The 23,160-nt window shown below is 37.4% G+C and overlaps 1 protein-coding gene across 5 annotated transcripts in view; it reads left to right on the top strand.

Moving 5' to 3' along the window:
• Positions 1-21,647, top strand: part of PARVA (parvin alpha) — a 72,186-nt gene extending 50,539 nt beyond the window's left edge. The window contains exons 6-14 of one of the 5 annotated variants that reach the window (XR_007766511.1): positions 745-860; positions 6,925-6,983; positions 7,997-8,016; positions 9,390-9,451; positions 10,126-10,194; positions 11,838-11,939; positions 12,744-12,816; positions 15,937-17,275; positions 21,586-21,647. Coding sequence is in view for 2 of the 5 variants with exons in the window: in XM_050897322.1 (XP_050753279.1) it covers positions 745-860; positions 6,925-6,983; positions 7,997-8,016; positions 9,390-9,451; positions 10,126-10,194; positions 11,838-11,939; positions 12,744-12,816; positions 15,937-16,013 (578 nt within the window). In the remaining 3 variants the exon portion in view is untranslated. Of the gene's footprint in view, positions 1-744; positions 861-6,924; positions 6,984-7,996; positions 8,017-9,389; positions 9,452-10,125; positions 10,195-11,837; positions 11,940-12,389; positions 12,479-12,743; positions 12,817-15,936; positions 21,028-21,585 lie in introns of those variants that run through there. The other 4 variants (XR_007766510.1, XR_007766509.1, XM_050897323.1 and 1 more) reach the window with 4 other exon arrangements.
• Positions 21,648-23,160: the final 1,513 nt, after the last annotated feature.

Genomic DNA, 23,160 nt, shown 5'->3' with positions numbered 1-23,160 from the left:
GCTGTCAAAGATCATTTAGCAATACTACTCTGGGGAAGACTATAAATGCAAAAACAAAATAGAAGAGGAAGAAAGGCAATAATAATTAGAAATTATTCACTTTAATGTCAATGGTTTGATACTTGATTAAGGATTTCCTACAGTATGGCTTTTGATATCTTGTAAGTTGTGTTAGTGTTAACTACCCCTATGAAACCTGCTGTGAAAAAGCTGCAATAACAAGAACTATAACAACTTCATGAGGAATGTTTGAGTCATTGAGTTTAGTAAGTTATTGCTTAAGACTTCTGCCAAAATAGCCTCGTTTGTCATCCTGAAGACATTGTGACACTTAAAAATGAATAAGTGCATGTTATGAGTACAAAAATATCTTTCTGATAGTCCATAAATCCTTATTGAAATAAAGGGAATAAAGGAAAGGCAAGGAGAATACAGAGACAGCACTTAAACTGCCATACATGAAATCTAGCTGTTGGATTAGCTTTAGATTTCCATCTACACAAGCCTATGGCATCCAGACATATTGCAAAAAGTAACACTTCGGTGCTGACACGTATTACTGGGCTGCATTCACATGACCTGTTGAGCAGGAGGAGACCAGTAAAGGCGAGGTGCCTTAAATGTGCCCCCTGGCTCCAGGTGGCAAGAGGAAAAGAGTCCCATAATCCCTACATCCTAAAAAGTAAAAATATGTGCCCTAGTTACTTTGCAGTTTGTAACTTGTGCTTTTAATATCTATTTCAGCTGTTCATGCTAAAAGTCTCGTAGCAATACTTCATCTTCTGGTTGCATTATCACAGTATTTTCGAGCACCAATCAGACTCCCAGATCATGTGTCCATTCAGGTTGTTGTTGTGCAGGTAAGAGAGGTGTTAAACAGCTCTTCGTAGTGTTGTGAAATTGGCTGAGGGGTTTCTTGAAAAATACATCTAGAGTTTCTGTTTGGGCGGGCATGCATGTATCTCTGGCTGACAAGAAACACACGTGCATCTTCCCTGCTGACAATGCTTCAACCAGAAAAAGGCAGAAGTGCTTTCCCAGATTGAGCTGTGGCTCAGAATATCTTATTTTGATTGTGAAGTGGCCAGACGCTGACATTAAAAATATATGAAGCATTATTATTGTTGGAATGTGTTTATCACCCAATATGATCTCTAGAATTATTATTTTTCCCATTTTTGACCGTCTTCTCACTTGTGTAGAGATTCAAATCATTCTTGGCACTGAATGATGAATTGTCACTGTTTATTACATTCAGATTCATGTTAGGTGACTAAATATTCTTTTTCAGCCTTGTGCATGCTAATTTAGTCTGATTACAGTGTTGGCTTTCTCATAAGCATGCAAAAAAACCCCATCAGCTAAATCTTTTGTGTCAGTCAGTCTCCTTATTAGAGCCTCATCAATCCAAACTCTTCATGTTATTTTGTTCATCATTTTTCTTTCAGTTGGACTCGTGCTTGCTCTATCTTATTTGGCCTCTTCCCATTTAATCTGCCTTTCTTTCTCTCCAATTAACTTTGCCTTTATTTTTCACCCTGTAACGATATTTGTGTGTTTTAACTGATGTTACCCTGAAGTATCTGGTGCAAAGGGCTATTGCTCAAGTTTTGTGTGACTGAAAATCTGTGGGACAGATCTGAGAAAGTAACCACTCCTTTTTGTAGTATTCAAATCAGACAAGTTTTGTAATTTGGGGAGAAATCTGAAGGAGAGTCTTCTGGTAGATGTATCACTGACACCTGATAATGACTCATTGCTTCACGGGTTTCTCTACAGACGATGAAAGAGAACCTCAGCAAATCTGCACTCATGTGTCTAAGGCTTCAGAGGAACATAATTTTCAAGGACTTTTCTTTGGCTATTATAAATATATTATTTACACTGGTTTATCTCAAAGTTCTCCCCAAAACAGCTTAAGAAATTAGGAGTGCAGTGGTCAGGGCATCTTTGGGATGAGAAATTAAACCAGAAAAAGAAAACAGTCCTAAAATAAAGAGCCAGATCTTGTGTTCTGCTGTCACTCTCTACGTCCAGACAAAATTCCTGTTGAAATCAATGGACGTGATTGTCCTCTTGTTTAATAGGCTAATGTAGTTCAACAGCAAATCCACTGAAGTCAGTACAGATAAACCAATTTAAAAACAATAAGTAGTGGGAGAATCTGGCTCACTGCTTTGCCTCTTAGCTACACAGCTGTAGCTCAGGCGCCAGTGAATTGCAGAGAAAGCAGTTGCACCAGAATAAAATCCAAGTAATGTTGCAGAAGATTTTGTCCTGCAGACCCAGTCCTTGGTGAAAGCCAATCAGTGGAATTCCAAGGCTATGCTGATTCCTGTTAACAGAGGGTGGGGGTCAGTATTCTTACTGTAATTGTGTTTGAGACATTTTTCATTTTTACTTTATGGTGGGTGCATTTTTTATTTTTATTTTTTAAATCTGTCTTTCATGTCCTGTGGATTGGTTCTGTATAATTCATCACGTACCCTCTGAACTCAATGAAAGTTTTAATCAACAATCAACAGATCCTAAAGCCTAATTTAGTGTTCAAACTTGCACGCCTCATGTTCTAAACCCTCATACGTTCTGTAAAGTAAGGTCATACCTAGGGAAGCTTAACAGACTATGTGGTAGCTGGTTTTATATTCTACTCTATACAGTTTGATAAAGGGAATAGGAGAGAGAGAGAAATAAAAGAACAAAGTACTTTTATGAAGTCTTTAAGGAACACTACCTTAATTCATTTCATGATTTTGTTAGGTTTAGAAACACATAAAATGTGAGGGTTGCCATCTTGGCTGGGTGTAGTTTATTGAAATAGAAACAAAGATATTTCTGAAACAAAAAATGTGCTCATGCCCAACAGGTAATCAGCACAGTTCTTATGAAAGCTTGTTTCCTTTGGGTGTTTTGTACAAAAGCTGTTAGCAATGAGAGTAATATGAAATCTGGGTTATAAGCTGATTTGGGGAAAAAAGTGATAGTTGGATGTTTTGTAGCTATTTTCTTATATTATTTTCTTTTCCTTCCATACTAATAGAGTGAATAACTTTGAACAAAGCCCAGGCTTTGTTTGATTATATCTACTGAAACAAGTGAGAGCTTTTGTGGAGAGCTGGATCTTGCCATCATTTTGCCTCTTTTTAATAATTATTTATTTATGCCATCCACAAATTGTTAGATGACAGATTGTTTGTGTGCAAGAGATGTAACTCAGAGAGTATAAGAAAGCATTGGCAGAGCAGCCAGAATGGCTTCAGCATATTCTGAGCACTGGGACAGCAATTCTTGGGTGCATAAGCTACTGTTAAGCAAAGCTAAGAAATTAACGAGATTAGAAGAAGGTGTACATCACATACTTAATCTGAGCTCATTGGTCCCACTGCCTGGGAAGGTCTGAAATGTTTCAGAGCAGCATTGCCTCCAGGTTCCCAAGAAGTCTTTTTTTCAACCTGTAACAAATGTATTTATTCTTTCAAGCTCCAGAATAGTTCTGCATTTCATTTTGGTGGGGCAATTATAAGACATGATCCTCCAGATGAAAAGGATAGCAACAATACATAGGCAAAACCCATTCAAATAGTGGGAAGGTTTGCAGAGTGGGACGTTGTGTGGGAAATTAAGCAGTTGGCCCTCAGTTACATAAAACTACTGACACATAGCTGACGCGAAGAGAGATGAAGAAGAGAACCTTTCCATTTCCAGACATATTACCCAAATTTCAGATGTATTTTTTTGTTCTACAGGTAGTTGCCAATTTAAAATGATAAGTGATTAGGAAGATCTTTCATGGCCTTTAGTGGAGTCTTTCACCTGTGAGGGAAGAAAATGCCAAGCCTGTCCAAATAAAGTCTTCTGTGGTCACTGGAATGTGCGTCCAGCTTTTCTTTTTAATGGGGAATCTTAATTCATGCCTCGTTTCTCAGTGACTTTTAAATAGTAGATGTTCATTTTTTATCATTTGTTGTTTCAGTTATAGCCACTGTTGTCTTTAAGGAACATTGCTGATCAGTCTTTCAGTCCTCAGTAGCACTTCTTTGTATTTTTAGGAATATTGTGTCATTTTCTGTCTAGTATAAAACAAACTTCACAACAGGTGACGTCAGTGTTAGGGTCAATTTTGAGGTGGAGATTTTTTAAAGTGCAGAAGATGTATGGGAAGCAGCCTTCACAGAGAAGGTGCTTAGACTAGTGTTTCTAAGGTCCATTCTGATGGTTGCCATTGGGACTTGTTCACCAGTCTTTTTACAAATCAAAACCATAGGAAAGTATATCTTGACATGTGCTGGTCAAATAAGCGTCCAGCAGATGTATGTTGTATTTGGACAATGTGGAAATTCCGTTAATGTTAGTGATCAGATGCCAGGCACAAAACTAGGGCTTGATGTCTTTTTTTTTTTTTTTTTTTTTTTTTTTTTTGGTCAACAATAGGATTAAGGTGCAGAATTCCTATTTATACTAATTGCAGTTTATAAAAAAGGGAAATATATTTTATGTAGGTACTGGAGTACCTTTTTGGCTATTTTTGCATGTTTGCAGAGGGAAGGTAGAGTATTAGAAGCCTTTTTCTTCTCCCGTATCACCAGACTGGGTGCTGAGAAGTACATTTGCTGTTGCTATGATGCTCAACTCCTCTAGGAGACAAAAGTGATAGGGCTTTTGCTCCAGAAGGCATCATTGAGTCATCATCAGGAGGAAATAAAAGTTTCCTTTCACCCTGCAGCAAAGGGAAAAATAAACAAAAATCCCAAACAGAGCGGAATTCTAACTTGAGCTGGCATGAACTAGATTGTAACTTCAAGTGCAAGTACTTAACTGCTGTCTGCACAAGCTGAAAATGAAGATAGCCCTAAATTACGTAGTTTTTCTTCAGACTTTCAAGGTATGTGACAGAAGATGTCTCGGCGGCTGTTCTGTGCCCCCTTTTTCAGTATGTAACACACTGGCCTCTGCTCTGTCTTTTTAATGTTCAAAGGTCCTCCCTGAATGCATTTTTAACTGTGTGCAAGATAGTTAGTAACAGGGCTTTAAAAAATATAATGGAAAACCCCTGAAACTATCATCTAGCTAAAAGGACATTTCAGATTACTCCAAGTGCCAGTTTGGAGTGACCCAGAGGGTGCCATGTATGGCTTTCTTGCAGAAAGTAAGTTTGATCCTCATATATTTTAGTAATGCAGCATAGAAGTAATAGACTCAAGCCTGGCCAAATCCTGAGCAACATCATACACTGAGGACTGCCTCAGGTAGGGATGTGCTGTCTTCTCCAAGGCAAGGAAGAGCAGCAGCCCCAGTTCACATGCCATGAAGGTTATTCTTCTTTTTTCCACGTAGAAGGCAAGTCTAGGACCAGCATAAATTTATTTTTCTCATTTCATTGTATGACAGGGAGTGAAGAATCATGAACAATTGCTGTCGTGGTTTAACCCCAGCCGGCAGCTAAGCACCACACAGCTGCTTGCTCACTCCCGCCCGGTGTGATAAGGGAGAGAATCGGAAGGGTAAAAGTGAGAAAACTTGTGGGTTGAGATAAAGACAGTTTTAATAGGTAAAGCAAAAGCTGCACACGAAAGCAAAGCAAAACAAGGAATTAATTCACCACTTCCCATCGGCAGGCAGGTGTTCAGCCATCTCCAGGAAAGCAGGGCTCCATCATGCGTAATGGTTACTTGGGAAGACAAATGCCATCACTCCAAACATCCCCCCCTTCCTTCTTCTTCCCCCAGCTTTATATGCTGAGCATGACGCCCTATGGTATGGAATATCCCTTTGGTCAGTTGGGGTCAGCTGTGTCCCCTCCCAACTTCTTGTGCACCCCCAGCCTCCTCGCTGGTGGGGTGGTGTGAGAAGCAGAAAAGGCCTTGACTCTGTGTAAGCCCTGCTCAGCAATAACGGAAACATCCCTGAATTATCAACACTGTTTTCAGCACAAATCCAAACCATAGCCCCACACTAGCTACTATGAAGAAAATTAACTCTATTCCAGCCAAAACCTTCACAATTGCCTAATGTCTAGACTTTACATGGAGTCGTCAGCATTTGCCTGACTTTTCTTTCTGTATTGCAAGATTTTACTAATTCCAGTGAATAGAATTAATGGAGAGAACACAAAGAGAGGCAAAACATATGTGCGGTATTGACACTGCCACCAGATGACTGTGATGAGCATACTGGAAACGATGTCAAATTTTTAAACTCCTTCATTTTCCAACTGAGTCAAATAGCAACCATTTGAGTTGGCTTCTGCCATTTTGTGTACAGCTTCTAGACACAGGCCACTCACCACCATGTACGAAGGGCTTTTCGCATCTGAAGAACCTTGGAGTCAATGCATATATTAACACCAAGATGACTAGGGTCTGGAGCAGGCTGTGAATGGATTATCCTCCATTTTGGTTTTCCATCACAAGCAAATAGAGCTCTTTGTGTGGAGAGAAGTCAGAAAAGGAAAACACTGAGGCAAAAAAAAAAGTGTATGAACAGGGCAGAAAGAACAGAGAGCCTGGGAGCAAGATTTTTGCAAAAGAGAAGCATGGGCACCATCTGCCAAGCTGTTCATTGAAATACAAGGTTTAATTCAACTCACCTAGACATACTTCTGCTAAAATACATACATATGTGTTTAGGTGTTTCAAATGTCTTGCTGAATTGGGGCCTTTAAAAGAAAAGTGAATTAAGAACAATGGAGAAAGGAAAAGAAATACTTCCTTCTACAGGTGGAGTTTCAAGTTTCTTGTTAATGTACAAAAGAGTTTTCTGAAATACTTGCAAGGTGAAATAATATACTACTGTGAGTTTGTTTAAAAAAAGTTCTTATTTTTCAGGTTTCTTATCTAATTATGTTTGTGGATCACAAATAAATTTTTACTGTACCCTAAGCATTAAACTTTACTGAGAAAAACATCACTTTTTTATTTTTTCCAGAAACGAGAAGGAATCCTACAGTCTCGACAAATCCAAGAGGAAATAACTGGTAACACTGAGTATGTCAACACCACTTTTGCCAGCAGTTCAGTAATTGAACACAGATGCATCTCAAATTCAAACATTTGCTGATATTTAGGTTTCGATATTGGGGTTCCAGGGAAGATGATGCATCAGCCAGTGACTGTATTTTAGCCTTTTCAAGAGCTGCAAACATGCATCTAAAAATACAAAAGGGTGAGGAAATATGGAGCTGGGGAACTAAAAGCAGGAGACCAGAATAAAAGAGAAGACAGAGTGAAGATATACAAAATCTCTATTTTATGTTTATCTATTGTTACTTTATTTCTGTATTTATTATATTTCTTATTATTTTATTCAGAAGTCCTTCAAACAAGCAAGAAAGATATGCCTCATTCTTCTATGTTGGTATTTATTTGATAGAGAACTAGATTCTTTCAAAGAGGAATGTGGTATGACTATTTTTAGGTGTTTGGACTTAGGGGATGTAAAATGATGGTAGTAAGCCCTTTATATGTCATCTCACCGAACAATTTATAACAGAAAAGTTATTCCAAACCAACAGAAAGCAATAGTAGAATATCGGAGTTTCTGATAGTGTAATAGTTACATGAGGGATCCACCCGAGCAAAATGCTGCAGTCCTTAAGAACCCAGTCCAAGCATTGTTTTGGCTGGAATTGTATTGTAGTTGGTGTGGTAAATGCATCTTTAAAACAAAGGGAAACGTTTTCACAAAATCAACATGAAAAAGCCTTCTTCACTCAGGCAAGGTGTGTTGATTTGGTTCAATAGTAGGAAATCTGAGATCTGGCCTCCCATGAGACTTTAGTGAAGCCAGGAGATACTATACTGATGGACTCCAGACTAATCCAGATTCTCAGTTGGAGTAACTTGATGAAGGTTTTCTTAATTCCATGGATCTACTCCAGTTTTCACCAAGCTGAAGATCTGGCCACGTATGCTGTTTTCTTTTAGAGCACAATGTCTGCAAGTGAATTATATATATAACTGTGTTTTATTCTTTTCGTTTTTTTTTTTTTTTTTCATAGGGCATTGTCAGGAAGGCATGGTAAGTTCATGTGATTATTATCTTTTTCTTGAGGCAGCCAAAGTATACATTAGTTCTGCAATGGGTGGTCACTTTGATCAAACTGCAAGGAAGTAGAGGATTTTAGGTTGCCCTAGCAAATATATAAATATATGCACCACAGGCTATTGTGGCAGTTAACAAAAAGAAAAAAGCATTAAAATCAGTCTGACCATCTTTAAAACACATTTCATTGCTTTTCAGCACGTGTTAATTTGCAGGTGCTTTGTGGTTTAACCTCCAGAACATTACTGTAATAGTATTAATGGTCTTAAGTTCCCAGCATAATATGAAATGGTGTCTTATCATAAACCAGCTGGTGAACTTGTTGGCATTCTTGCATACATCACCTACTTACACTTTAATGACTTTGAGTCATTATTCAGCAGGCCTAAACACCATGCAAGTTCCTGTGCCTAGTATGTCTTACTGCTGGTATTGAGACTGGCCGAATGCCTGGCCAACAGAAAACACTCATCTGAGGAGCTTAGGTGGAGTCTCACCAAGAATTTAGCATTTACTTCTTGTATTATTTCAATGGCCGCCTGACAGCTGATTTAAAAAGGCTACATGCATGACCTCTTTTCCCAAGGATATCCCTGAGCAGTCTTACTTTGTATAAAGTCTGCCTTCTACAAATACCTTTGGATCTACTCTAGCGTTTTTTTTTTTAAGAATATGAATGTAGCTTTTTGTGGAGTCATTTGCTATCCTTCAGGTGATCGTCAAAATGGAAATTGCTCAGAAAAGGCTCTGGTGCCTTTTTATATATGGTTTTTTTCTGTTTTCTTCAGAAGATGACTACAGTAGCACTCGTCATGCTACCCTAGGTTGCCTGTCCTGCTGATAATGTCCTAAATTGCATATCAGAATGGCCCAAAAACATCTATACAAAGGAATGCATTGCAGCTGTGTAATCATAAGCTTGCTTGAGGTGGTTAATAATATAGCACACCACAATGCAGTCAGTGGCCCATGGGGAAAATCTTCCTACTCTAAATGTAAACTCATGTTCTTCTGCACAAAATGATTTGGTTACTTAGCTCCCTGTATCTGGCTGCTTAAGGTTTTATGCATAAAGATACCATTCTTTGTTCATTTTTGAGGAACAGGGTTATTAGGTAATCCAGATCCTACTTGAAAATGATGCTTTTTGTAAATAACAGAGAATAAGTTACTAGCAGCTCATAGCAAGAGAGCAGTATGCAAAATACACGGTACTTGGAATACAAAGAGACTATATTGAAACCTTTTGCTGACTGTGGTGTCTCAAAAGAGTATGTGCCTTAATAAGTGTTTATTCTGCATTTGGACAACTGCTGCTCAGTATATTAACATCTCTGAATGTTTTTCAGAAAGAGATGCATTTGACACTTTATTTGACCATGCTCCAGACAAGCTCAATGTAGTGAAAAAGGTTGGAAGGTTTTTATTTTTAAAATACCTAATGTATGTGTGTACATGCTTGTGTGTATCTGTTTGTGCATATGTCGTGATTGTGTATGTATATAATATATAATTGGCATAGTTTGCATACATTAAATACAATTAAGCTTTATGCTTAAACAAATATACAAATTCATGATTATAATGTTACTTTTTATTAATATTTAGCAGCATGAACTTAACTTTGGAACACAGAACAACATGTTGTTATCAAAGTTTCCATCAAAAAGAAGTTCTCATAAAGCGTAGGTTGAGTAGAACCCAGCTGTTAGATTGAGTGTACTGATGCCAAAGAGGTATCCAGTTTACAACTGCCAGGGGTCTGACCTCGAGTATTTTTTCTGCTCTCAGATTTGAGTGGAGTCCAATTACCCACTTGTCTATAGTCTGCTACAAGGTTTTTTTTAAGAATTATGTTTTAACAGTATATTTTTATTTATATACATCACGTTCATTTTATTTCTGTTCTTCATTCTTGAAAAAAGATTTCTTTTTTTTTTAATGTCACATTTCAGTTTTAAAACTTAAAAATTGTGTTGCAGTCTCTTCACTCATGCAGATTCTCTTCTGAGTGGAGTTCATACTGCATGTGTTGAACTGGTGCCCTGCTGAATAGGCCTTCACTACATTGTTTTCATATTTCAGACTCTCATCACCTTTGTGAACAAGCATCTGAATAAATTGAATTTGGAGGTCACTGAACTGGAGACCCAGGTAGGATTTTACAGACTTTCTTAAAGGGGAAGGATAGTTGCACTATGTTATGCACTATGCCCCCAACTTTATCCAGAAGTTTCATTGAGTTATTATTGATTGAGCTCTAAGATGTTATTTCAGCAGGAAACCCTTCAATTCTAAATATGTTTGTATGAAGACGACCCTCACCAATTAAGCAAAGAAATCATGAGGGCAGCTAAATTTCTCTAAAACAGTTTTGTACTTCCATTAGCATAAAAATTAATTAACAGATGCTACCTCGTGGGCGCTGCCAAGTGCTGTAAGCAGAACCTGTGCATGTTTTGGTCAGGAAAGAACTCTGTCCGCTTGGTTTGATCCAACATCAAGCTGAACAGTTGTTTCCTGCCTACCTTTACACAAGCACGCAATTGCATGGGATTACAATGACTCTATTCAGTGAGATACGTTCTTGAGAGTAAAGCTACTCAAGTGTATAGGCAGCTGTACAGTTGGGCTGCAGGCTTGATTGCACCACAGAAATAATGTGGTACATGGTCTTCTCTCTTGTTCTCAGCTGCTAAATTGGCTGAAAAGAAGCTAAAAGAAAAGCTTAATCCTGCTGTTTTAATACCTCCCCATGTGAACAATTGCAGCAGTTATAAAGAAAATTACAACGTCAGGCAGGAAGGATGGTATCTGCACTATCAAAAAAACCCAGGTGTCTTCAGGACAGGCTTTATTTTATGTCTTGATTCATATTATTAAGACTCTCTTGTTTATTTAAATAGCTGTCAATCTGATAGAGATTTTTCAAAGGTAAAATTAAGATTTAGATGGAAATAATGTGTAAGGGCTTTCAGAAAGGTGTTCCCTATGCCTGCTTATTGCGTTGTTTACTTTTGGAAAAAACATACTATTCAAATGTACCTAGAAACCCCTTAAGCATTTATCCAAAACAGTATTCCCTGAGATGAGAGACTGTATTTCTATCAGTTGAAAGAAAACTACCTACCTCAGGAAGGTGATGGGTTGCTTCGGATAACTCAGTTTGATTGTGAGGATATCTCAGTGCACTGATAGACCTGATGCTACAGGGGTAAGAGTGAGAGGCCTTTAACAGAATCTTATGGATGTTGCTATTTTTTTAGATAGAAATGAATATATATCATAGCAATTAGATATCTTCCATCTGTAATTACATACACTTAGAATTAGATTGACACAAACTTGCAGAACATGGACAAAGATGATTCTTTGTTCCTTTATTTCCTCCAATATACTGAATTTCAGTGCAGTCATGAGATTGTACCTTCATTCTGCTTTTCTCTGCTCAGGGAATGCATGCCATTTGAGAGCTTGAAAGGTGGCTGTTCGGATTCCCCACAACTAGTAGAATAGAAAGTAAAGGCATAGATCAAAGCCACTGACCACCTCTCTTTCCAGGAACTTTATTCTGCATGTATATTTTAGCATTAGGTCAGTTTTGGAGAAGACATAACAGAGCATACTAACTAAATAAAAGGAATCAAAGAAGTGAGATGAGATCTTTTAGTTGCAATTTAAAATATTTGTATTAGTAGTTTGTTGACAGTTCTGCATTAGACAATATATATCTTGTTCATTAAGCAAAGCAAAGAGTTATTCTTCAGAAAATGTACTGAGAAATGTCTTTTTTACAGTTTGCAGATGGTGTGTACTTAGTCCTGCTAATGGGTCTCCTAGAAGGCTATTTTGTTCCTCTGCACAGCTTTTTCTTGACTCCTGATAGTTTTGAACAAAAGGTAATTAAGATTTCATTTTTCTGTTAAAAAGAAATAAACATATAAACGTGTCTAGTAGTAGAAGGATGACACAAACTTTTCTGCATAAGTTTGCTGTAAATAGCTGAAATCAAGAGAGGGCTGTACTGGTAACCATTTCCAAGCATTTTTAAGATCTCAGTATTAATGCTTATCTGGAATAAAAGGGAAAATTATATTAATGATGGGGTGGTTAGCAAGTATTAACTGATTTTGGCAGCCATTGTGTGATGCTGTCATTGAACCAGACTTACTGTTCATTAAGTATATAAAGAATTATACACATGAATTGATGACAGAACTGATTTTTTATGTCCAAAATCCAAGAATTTAACATTTGAAAGGTTTCATGTTTTTTGGAAGCATAAAGGCATATATGTACGATGTATCATTTTAAGACCAACCATTACCTCAGTGTCTGTTGCTATCCAGGCAATTCAGCTGTCTATTCAAGACAAAAGCACTTCATGGGCCATCATGTTCCAATTTTTAAACTTGCAGGAGGTGGGCTATTCTTACTTGTAAGTAATTTTTCTATGGGTAATATTAGTTCACATGTTATTTTTCAATTACTTTTATATTTCTGAAACCACCATCACCACCCAGAAAAAACAAAACAATGGATCGTCTGGATTCAATGGACCAGATCTTCCATTGATATACGGAGCCCTGACTATTTTTTCCTTCTGAGCATCTGGGTCTGCAGCTTTAAATACTTCTTGTTTTGACCATTTATACTATACTGTATATAGTTCACAATAATTACTACCTTTATTATATTACCAGGTCCTCAATGTATCCTTTGCATTTGAGCTAATGCAAGATGGTGGACTGGAAAAACCAAAGCCAAGACCAGAAGGTATCCATTCTACTTTTTTTGTATCTCCTTAAAAATTTGTGTTGGATCCACATCTTATCTCATAGGATTATAGTATAGCTAAATGAAGGTTAAAACGTTAATCCAAGAGCAAAAGGCAAGATACATTCTGAAGTGCTCAGGTAACTCTATTTTAAATGGCTGATAGATATGCTTTTGCAAATGTTGCAAGGCTTCCTTTCTTGAATGGCGAGGGTAAGATTTGCTGCTGACTTTAGCAGGACCAGGATTCCACTCCTCTTTGGTCATGTAAATACAGGGTTTAAAGCCAGCTTTTTGGGCTGGATATAGAGCCCTTGATTCACCATGTTATAGGGTACTCTTGTGGTTCCTCCCATGAGAAGTTACCACTTCTTACCATGCAGGAGCTGGCCATGCAGCTTCTGCTCCACTCTTCCCAACAGGGATGGTAGCTGGGCTTCTGCTGGTTACCTACCATAACAATCAATATAAATGTGTTTTCAAGACCAATTGCAGATCCACATTCTGTGCTGCACACAGTCTTTTCCTGCCGTAATATTGGATTGTCATTCCCAGAGGAGCTGATATAAGCTAATGCTCAGAGTTGAACGTCTAATAGTAAGGGCTCTCTGGAGATTCAGGCACACATCACTGAATCAAGTTCTGCTCCATTCTGCTTATTTTCCATCCCTCCCAACTTCCAGATCATAACAGTGGCAAACATATCCGCACACACACACAAAAATGTCTCAGGATTGAGCCTATGCTGCCTATGCATTTAGTCTGGACCTACCCAGCCTATTTTTTCACTTCTTTTCATTGCTTGAACTCTTATCCACAATGCTTAAGTAAACCAGTGGTGACTGTATCACAAACTTTTATGTTTGAAATAGTCAAAGAGAGAAGGGGGAAATAGTGAAATCTAGGGATCCAAGTAAAACAGAGAGTATCTGTGATCCTTTACTCCCCATGGAGGTTTAAAATTCTTATGGCATTTAATTTTTCAGGTATTTATTGCTCTAGGGGACAGCTAATTTTTCCAGTATAAATCAAGCCATAAGAATATTTCAGCATATATAAGACATTTCTTGTGCAATTATTGAAATGCTTAATATGAAACTTCCTGCCCAATGTGAATGGAAAAACACATCTGTTTTATGTGTTGTTACATTGGGCACAATGCCCGTACTTAAAATTTCCAGTGAGCAAGAGAGTATTGAAAGGGATCTTACCCTAAATGTGTATACTAAATACTCTTTAAATTCCTACACTGTTTCTTTGAGGTTCTTGAGGAAAAAATATGCTGAAAAGTGCTTTAGAATATGAAAAACATATTTAGTGGAAAAAAGAATGTGGTTAAATAAATGAGTATGAAAACCAATGATTTTTATGGGGTCAACAGTTTATTTGGGTTATTTGCAATATAATTGAAAATGTATTAAAAAGCTTTCCGTGACCTTTTACTTTAAAAAATGGCCAGAACATTTAATCTACTGAGTCTATAACGAATTCATTTGCAGTTTGAGCTTTTTCAGATTACTTCTTCAAATGTGTACATCAAAGCCAAACTCAAGTTTCTCTTTTTGAAAATTGCAATCAGTAAAATGTTATACATGTTGGTTAAACACATGTAGCAATGGAAATAACTCATCTTCCTCTGGGGGCATGCTTCTTTTTAGTTTGGACCTTTCTGTAGAATTCTGTTATGGTGGTGGAGTCTTCTGGTAACTTTGCAAAGACCTGTCAAAGTTATCTCTTTCCTAATACAGAACTTGAAATTAATAAAGGAAGATGTTGTGCAGCTTGCTGCTGGCCTGAAAGAGGAAACTTCGCGCGTTATATGCAAACAGTATTGCAGAGTATAACATGGTGTTGTGGGAGCAATGTGCCCTTCCTGTAGCTTTTGGCATTTTCTCTTCATTTTATACCAAGCATTTTTGATCTGATTTGTTAAGAGCCACAAAACCGTGTGGCCGTGGTTTCATGACCATGCATAGGCTCAGCATAAAATCTAGGTTTGAGTGTTTTCACCCTTTGTCCGTGGATGTCAGTTTGCCATGTGGCTAATATCTTTAGCCCTTCAAAGTTTGCATACTTTGGGACACTGTGCATAGGTTTGATTGGATTCATTCTTCAAAGTATAACCCTTTCACAATCTATGAGAAACATCAGTGTGGATAAATATAATGGCAAAACTATCTGATGATTACATACACAATTTACTAGGCTTACTTGGAGGTTTTGAAGATAATGGGAGTATGCACGCCATGTGCTTGACACCTTCATGGCCAATTCCAAGAACCAAAGTTAGGAGACTGAGTTCCTGTACAGTCAACAGAAAGAGATAGGACCATTCTAATTCTATTCTGTTCTTTCTGAGGGCAATTCTAAGTCCCTATTTGAATATTCCTTGAAGCACTAACATAGACTGCTGCAGTAGTACTTGTCAGTTTGTTTTATAGATTTCTTGTGAAATAATATTGACTTTCTCAAGAACTTGCCTTTGAAACAGACGGTATTCATTAGCTTTTTGTTTCATATAAATCCTTTACTTTAGACGTTGAGTTTCTAAGGACTGATTCAGCCATGTACATCAGCTAATCCAAAGCATTTTTAGAAGTGTCTTCAAGGGGCACTTGTATACCTAGCTTCTTTAGATCCTTCAGAAACTTTAAACTTCCCTCTAGCTATCTTGCTGAAATTAGGCCTGATAAAGGACGTTGCAGCCAAGAATGGGCCAAGTCCTGCAATTCTGACATAAGAGTTCCATTGGTTCCTGCCTGATGATTTTTTCAAAATCATTACTTTTCAGCCACAACTGACTGAAGATTCAGTCATATAAGTATACGTAATCCTAGGCACAATTTGTCTCATGGGCATCTAAATCTTGGTTGCATTTCTACATCAGCACCATTACCCATTTGTATCCCTAACTAAAAGTGGTTGAAAGGCCGATTTTTTAGTTGCCGGTTTAAAAACTGTGCTTTATTTATATTTCTACTCTTTCTTACTGTACTTGTGATTCTAATGGTCACGGATATGGATCTGAGCAAGGAAAAGGAGTAGAGAATAGGCACTTTTTCTGAAAAATGTTTTGAGCTTATGAAGTTACTAATTGGTTTTCCCTTGTCTTTTTTCTAGATATTGTAAATTGTGACTTGAAGTCTACACTGAGAGTACTGTACAATTTGTTTACCAAATACAGGAACATGGAGTGAAGAATTGGTTTGGGTCGTAAAGGAGTGTTAACAAAGAAAGCATCATAACTAGCATATTTTTCATCAATGTTCTTCTGCATCTTTATCCTAAAAGGAACTAAACCATTTATCTGAAGAATTTTTAATTGATTATTCTTGCACTACTGATTTCTTAGTAGATTTAAAACTCATATAACTTATGAAGAAAAAAGGTTTGGAGGAAGGTATTTGGGTATATTCTGGGAGAATTAATGTCTCAATAATAACTGTCTTCACACTGTTTTGTAGTAGGAGCAACAATGAAAAAAAGATTTAGTAACTTTAATTCAAATCAGCCTTTGAAGCCAATCATAGGAAGATTGTGTACTGAGTATCTGCTTTAATATTTTTTACATATATCTTTTCTAATCTGGGGAGGGGAAGAATATTTTCTATCCATGATAAGACAGTTGCATTCTAATTATGAGAAATGTGCATGGGGAGAAACAGTTAAATACTCTTGTTCACATCACAGCTAAAAAGAAGAGACTTTCTCAAGCACTTAACCTGATTAATTTATATTTCCAGTGCTATTAGGCTTGAATGTTATGGGTACAAACTGAAGTGGCTACTCATTCCTTCAGACTTATTATAATGTGATACTCTACTTTAAAAATGTGTTATTGAGCATTCCGCATCAGCACACTTTGCAGCTTGTCACTTGGTTTTGTTCAAGGAAGAGATCTTTTTTGCAAAGTACACGTTTCAGGAAAACACACCTGTATAATACAGTTTCCCTACAATATTTGTATTATTACATAGTATTAGAAAGTAAAGGCATGGCCTGTTTTTCTTTTAGTAGTTTAAACACAGGATTACCAGGTTGCAAGTTTAGATTTATTGCTGAATAGGATTCAGAATTTGTCCCTTTGGTTGGTTTTATGATGAATGTATTTTGCTGCGTAACGTCCGACACAAAAAAATAAGATTCATTTTCTAGAAACATTCCTGTAGTGTTTCAGATACAAAAGCACTGCTTTTTGGTCAAAACTACTCCCATCTGCAAAGAATCCATTACAGTGTAAGGTTCTTTGGTCATTTTACATGGCTATAAAGAATACTTTTGTCTAATCATCACCAGGTATAAACTGTTATCTGTTTGGTTTTAGCTTTAACAGAGACACAAAAGAGAAATGGGAGTTGATTCTTCCCTTAGGCTGACATCAAGCGCCATTTATGTTTCCATAAAGAAGCTGATAGAGACTGCCTGAATCATCAAAAACTGCACTGGCATAACTTGAAGGGTAAATTAATCATTTGCTAGAAGTCTTGATGTTGGTATTAGCTAGCTTTCTAAACGAAGTGTTCCAATGCAACCACAGATTCCTAGGATCCTGGTTTACACAGTAAGGAAAAAAAATCCTTAGGCAGAAATTACTGGATGACTATTTAGAAATCTTTGGACTGCTTAGTGCAGGAAGGAGACTTGTTAATATTCATCCAATTATGGCAGAACTGGTATAGGTAAAAGGGAAAGCTATCTGTGAGCTCTTGAGTCTGTTCATCTGAAGAAACGCGGTGCTGGCAAGAACAGTCAGTAACAGCTATATGTTACTTATTATATAAAGCATTACATATTTTTCAATTTTCCAGTGCTTTTTTTTTTTTTTGGTGTAGAGCTTTCCAGTGCAACATTAGCATAAAGGGAAGACAAGCCATTACATTCTGTCTTTGACAAACACTAACTAATGTTTGATAACAAGATGATACTGACTTCTGCTGGGAGGCTACAGAAATTATTCTTCTGAGAAGTAAATATCAACTTTTGCAAAGGAAAGTCAATATTTAATTCAAAGGACAATACCTGGATGTTCTCTGAACTCAGAAATTGTTATATGATTGTTATAAGCATTCTCAATATTTTTATTAAAATATTTTGTTACCTCTATATTTTTAACTGAGTTTCTGAAATTAGAGGTGCAGAAAATAACAATTATTTGCCTTTTACAGACGAAAACAACTGGACATTTTGACCTTGGTGAAAATGAACGTGTTTTCGTTATATCTTTAATATCTGAGAAGCTAAACAATAGGAATTAACCAAGCATTTTTTGAGCAAACTGAGACAGAACTCCTCATGTATATACCAGCAGCAATTTCAGCTTATTTTAATGTTTAACATGTAAGTTTTTCATTTGCACACCTAGACTGTAGTAATTGTAAGAGTTAATTAAAAAATGCATGATGGTTTTTCTGCAGATCATGCTCAGCTGAAACACTCTTTTACATCTCAACAATGCCAAAACATTTTGATTGCCCTTGTTTTCAGGAGTGCACTTTCTTTAAAGAGGAGATTTATATATGTAAAGGAAAAAGGTTAGGAACAGTGAAACTGGTTTTTACCTGGACTTGAAAATAAGTATTCCTGTGCTATATTAGTATAATGTTATTGGATATTTGAAGTCTGTCAGACTCCATTTTCCATCCTTAAAAAACATAAAACTGAGACAGAATGATGAAATCCTCATGCTGAAATGCAATTATTCAGAACCATAGAAACATTTAAACAATATCCAACCTTTACACAATTATCTATCCTATGGTAAGAATTTATGTAAATTAAAATCTGCTATATAAACAAGAGTGTCCTATGTAAATATAGACCCATGTGATAGTTTTAACACACTCACACAAATAGTATATGCTGCCATGTAGGAGTGGGTCACTGCTTATATTTTTGACAGTGTAGATTTAAATAGCTATCAAATAAATATGAAATCTAATATACAGATTATATCTAATATTTATTGCTTTGATACAGAATATTATAGAAATATAGAATACTACTGTAGACAGTTTGCTCTTCAGCAATCAGTGTAGGCCAGCGCCTTCTTTCCGGGAAGTGAAATGTTAAGTTAGCTTGGCCAAATTCTGCTGGCACCTATGATGCTTTTATTCTTGATACACAGCAGTGTATACTGATGTACAGCTGAATGCAGAATTTTCCTCACTGTTTATCTTAATAGATAGAAGTTGTTTAAGTTTTAGGCCAGTCCTGGTTTTATTTATAATTACTTTAAATGATTAAATAGATCCAAATCAATGGATTTAGCCCATGTAAGATACGAACAGTCACCTGGAGAGGCCGGTTTCTCTACTGGTCCCAGAGGGAGCCTCTAATTTCGAGGCTGCTATCTCAGTGCCTTGGCTGGGTTTCTAAAGCCAGGTAGTATGAAGCCACTGCCATAAGATCTCAGGGTGGTATTTGGATCTCATCCACCAGACCAATGTACTTGTCTGTTGTGCTCTGTCACATGAAGGCCCACAGGTAGCTCAGTCCACCGAAAACTGGCAGATTATGAGCCTGCCTTGAGTAACAAACAGTAAACATTGCTGCTGCCAGGGCATTATGAAACTGCCAAAAGAACAAAGTTTTCTGTGCTTCTCTGACTTGTAATCCATCCATTGCATCCAGCAACACAGTGTCCAGATTTGTTTTGTGGTTGGAGATAGGCATCCTTTCCGTATTGATGGATCCTGGCATGCTCTGTCAACCACACAAAATTTATTTTTTTCAAAGAGGGGCTACAGATTCTTAATAGTATGTCAAAAAGATGTTGTCAAAATAGTTATCTAAAATCCTAATATCTTGAGGTCAACTTTCAGATTTCTTTCCCAGCTGACTAGCATTTAGTTGCCATAAAGAACAGGCCCTAGAAAAAAGGTATTGAAGGAATCTTTGCATAATTTTACCTGAGAAACAGACATAAAGTCCAGAATTGGATTGCTCTGTATTTCCGATGGAGTACAGATGCACCAAGTTTCTTATTAAATGAGCTGACTGCAGAATATCTAGTTCTTTGCATTTCTTAGTCAGTAGATATCTTCCTGTTATAGGGGGACAGCAGCCCTCGCAGCTACATAGTTCAGGAATTCAAGTGGACCAGCGAGTGCTGGATAAGGTCCTAATCTACTTCGATTGACTGTGGACCAAGTTGCTGATTGGCAATCTCAATGTAAACCAGTGGCATTAAATCAACAGAGCATTTGGTCCTTTCTGTTGCACAGAGGGTTGCAGTACTTGGGAATGGTTTACATTCAGGCAGACTATATTGATTGAGGTAAATGCTACTTGGTTGACTTTTGTTCTTACTTATTTTCTTAAAGTATGTTTTTAAATTAATGTTTCGGATTAATTTAGCAGACACCTTACTGCAAGCCACAGTGTTGTAAAGCAGAATGGCTTTTAATAGTAATGGAATTTATTTCATTAGAGAAAGATATATATCATATTTAATATACTAGATACTAGCCTTAGGTCTAGTGTTTGTTATTCTTGTCTTCCTGTCAAAACAGCCTTCATGAATGGCCTGTGTGTGTGCCGAGCACCCAAAGAGAGAACAGTGCCTTGAAGACCTCTTACAAGATTTTCTACACTGTTACCTAACAGACTTTTGTCATTTTACTGTAAGAATTAGTGTGGATTTTCTCTTTACAGTTAAAGTATAATTAAAGGCTGAAGAAATCCTTTGTAGAAAGTTATAATTAGTTTAAAGATATTTTGTTTTGATGTATCACATGAAAAATGGAGCTAGCAGCACCAAAATTCCAAAATTATGTATACCTCAGCATCCACAGATTTTCCAAGGAGGTTTTGAGTCATTTAACATTTACTAGGGCTAATTTTATGTATTTTGACAATATTTTCTGTGTGACTATTTCTTTTTGCAATAATGAGATTTTCTTTTCTGTGTAACAGTTTAATACTACACACTCTGCAACAATGTTAGTGTCATTGAAATATTTGATTCTCAATTTCAATATCAAACTAATTGAGAAAAAAGAGTATTTGCAAAATTTTCTTCTTAACATGTGTATCTGAAAAGAATGGTTAGTTTAAATTAAGCTGCATTGTCTTCAATGCAGAGTTAGTAGCTTTCACAGAATATGTTTTATGTACTCTGTAAGTAAGAGACACTCTATTGCTGATTTTTTTCCTGTGCTTTTTCTGAAACCTTTGTTATGATCCACAATAAAATTTGCACCTGAGAATCAACACTGTATGTTGTTGTTGGGTCAAAGTATGAGATATATGACAAAAAATTAGGAAGGCTGTATGGTTTATGTTCTTGGAGCTTCCAGACCTCTCTATGCATCTAACCCATTTTCAGTTACCTCTTTGTGGGTGTACTAGTGTTTATTATTATTTGGGGGGGGGGGGGGGGGGGGGGGGGGGGGGGGGGGCGGGGGGGGGGGGGGGGGGGGGGGGGGGGGGCTGGTGACAGCTGAAAGTGGGTTGGCAAAAACAGCCATGTAAACATATGCTTGAAATGATTAACAGCAGCAGGTCAGGAAAATGCCGTATTTGACTCAAAATAGCAAAGTATACCTTTGCTTTAATATTACTGTGCTGAACATTTTAGTGGTGATATTGCAGCTGGGTATAATGCAATTTTCTACAGAGTAATTTTGTTAATTTGAAATTTAGCAAAACGTTAGTGAAATGTTAAAATGATCAAAAGTAAACTGTCCATTTCAGAAAATAACTGCATTTAGGAAGATTTTGAGATCTATTTATTTATAAACTTGTTTTTGTTGTGACCCTTTAATGCAGGAGCTTCAGTGCAGAACTTGGAACCAGTCAAAAATATAGGCATCTAAAGTGCTACAGATCGACATTTTTAGCCACTGAATTACTGGAATGAATCCAGAAGCAGGTGTTTGATCTTTAGGTCTGCTTGTAAAGCTGAAATCACCAAGCAGAGCTGCCTAATCAACAGGGAACACTAACGACAGGGTGAGTTTTAATGCCATTCTTCAATCCCAGCCTATTACTCAGGGCTGGAAAGAAGTATCTCTGTCTGCTTAGGATCCATGGTCTTAAGCCCCACCATATGCACTTACGGCTTTTGTCCTGAATTTTATGGATTTAGTCCTGAAGAGCAAGTAGACTTGCTCTTCTTCATACATTGCAGTACAACAAAAGGGCCACAGTCTGGCTACCTCAATTTCTTCATTGCTATTCACCCAGAAAGTAAAAGATCTGGGTTTAATCCCCTTCTGCACCTGTGGGAGTTATTTCTCCTTCTTAGAAGAGTGCCGTAACCTGCAATATGAATTTAAGGGTGATATGCTTTTTTTAGCGTTGTTAGAGGGGCACTGTCGACTCATAAGCTGAAGTTGCAACTCTGTGTATAAAGTAATTCCACATTAACTGACAGAGAGAGAAAGAGAGCAGAAAAGGGAGCGTAACTGGTGGTTAGGTTGTTGAAAAGGTGGAAGAGGATTTGGGGGAAGAACCTGTATTCTGGGCCTCCTGTAAGGCCTGCTTCTGTATTTTAGTCAATCAAAGGGTGCTAAAATACCAAAACACATTTTGAAGAGGAACCAGGACTAACATCACATTTGTTTCAATGCAAAGTTCCTGCTGAGCTTTGGTCACTCTCACGCCTCTCTTCCAGGACTCTGCTGTCAAAACAGCCCCAGGAGAAGGTATTCTTACCCCACACAGCCTGCAGCCAGAGTTAGGTTTACATTTCCTCGGGCAAAGCAAATAATAGTTTCAACCCCTGCTTCCTACCTGTTCTCTAGCCATTAGGTGAGCTCACATGGGAAGGTGAGCACCACATCATCTACATCGCATCATGTGATGTGATGAGCATCACATCAACCAAAAAGCTGTGTTTTAGGAAAACGGCAGACACAACTGCATTTTGTCTGTAAAGCCAGTTGAGGTTTTCTGAGCCTTCTCCGAGCACAAGTACTGGACTGAGTGCTACATCTCATTTTTGGATCCCAGCCAGATTAAAGCTAGAACTACTCAGTCCCATTGAGACTGGGTCAGCTTTGAACATGTGCAGGCATAAAATGCTAGGGATTTTTCAATTGAAAATTGAGGGTGAAATTTAGATGGCTTCAGGGGGAGGTGGTGCTCAAACATATTTTCCAGGATTGCAACCTTGGTGCCTATATTCTGTGTGAAGAGCAGAAAATCTGCCTGGGGCCATGTCCCTCACATGGGCTGGGGAGGGAAAACAGGAAGAGCATCTTCTGCTTCCCTTCTAAGATCTCCATGTTGTGGCAGACTGCACAGACTGTTTCCTACTTGGCTCAGTTTAATTTTATCGGGAATAAGCCTGAAAACATGCTTTAACTATTCCTCCCTCTCCTGGATGTCTGCATTTCCAGT

Source organism: Gymnogyps californianus, chromosome 5, assembly GCF_018139145.2.
Source record: "Gymnogyps californianus isolate 813 chromosome 5, ASM1813914v2, whole genome shotgun sequence".
Lineage (NCBI taxonomy): Eukaryota > Metazoa > Chordata > Aves > Accipitriformes > Cathartidae > Gymnogyps > Gymnogyps californianus.
The sequence above is the reverse complement of the archived record's forward strand: the minus strand, read 5'-3'. Positions and strand labels throughout refer to the sequence as shown.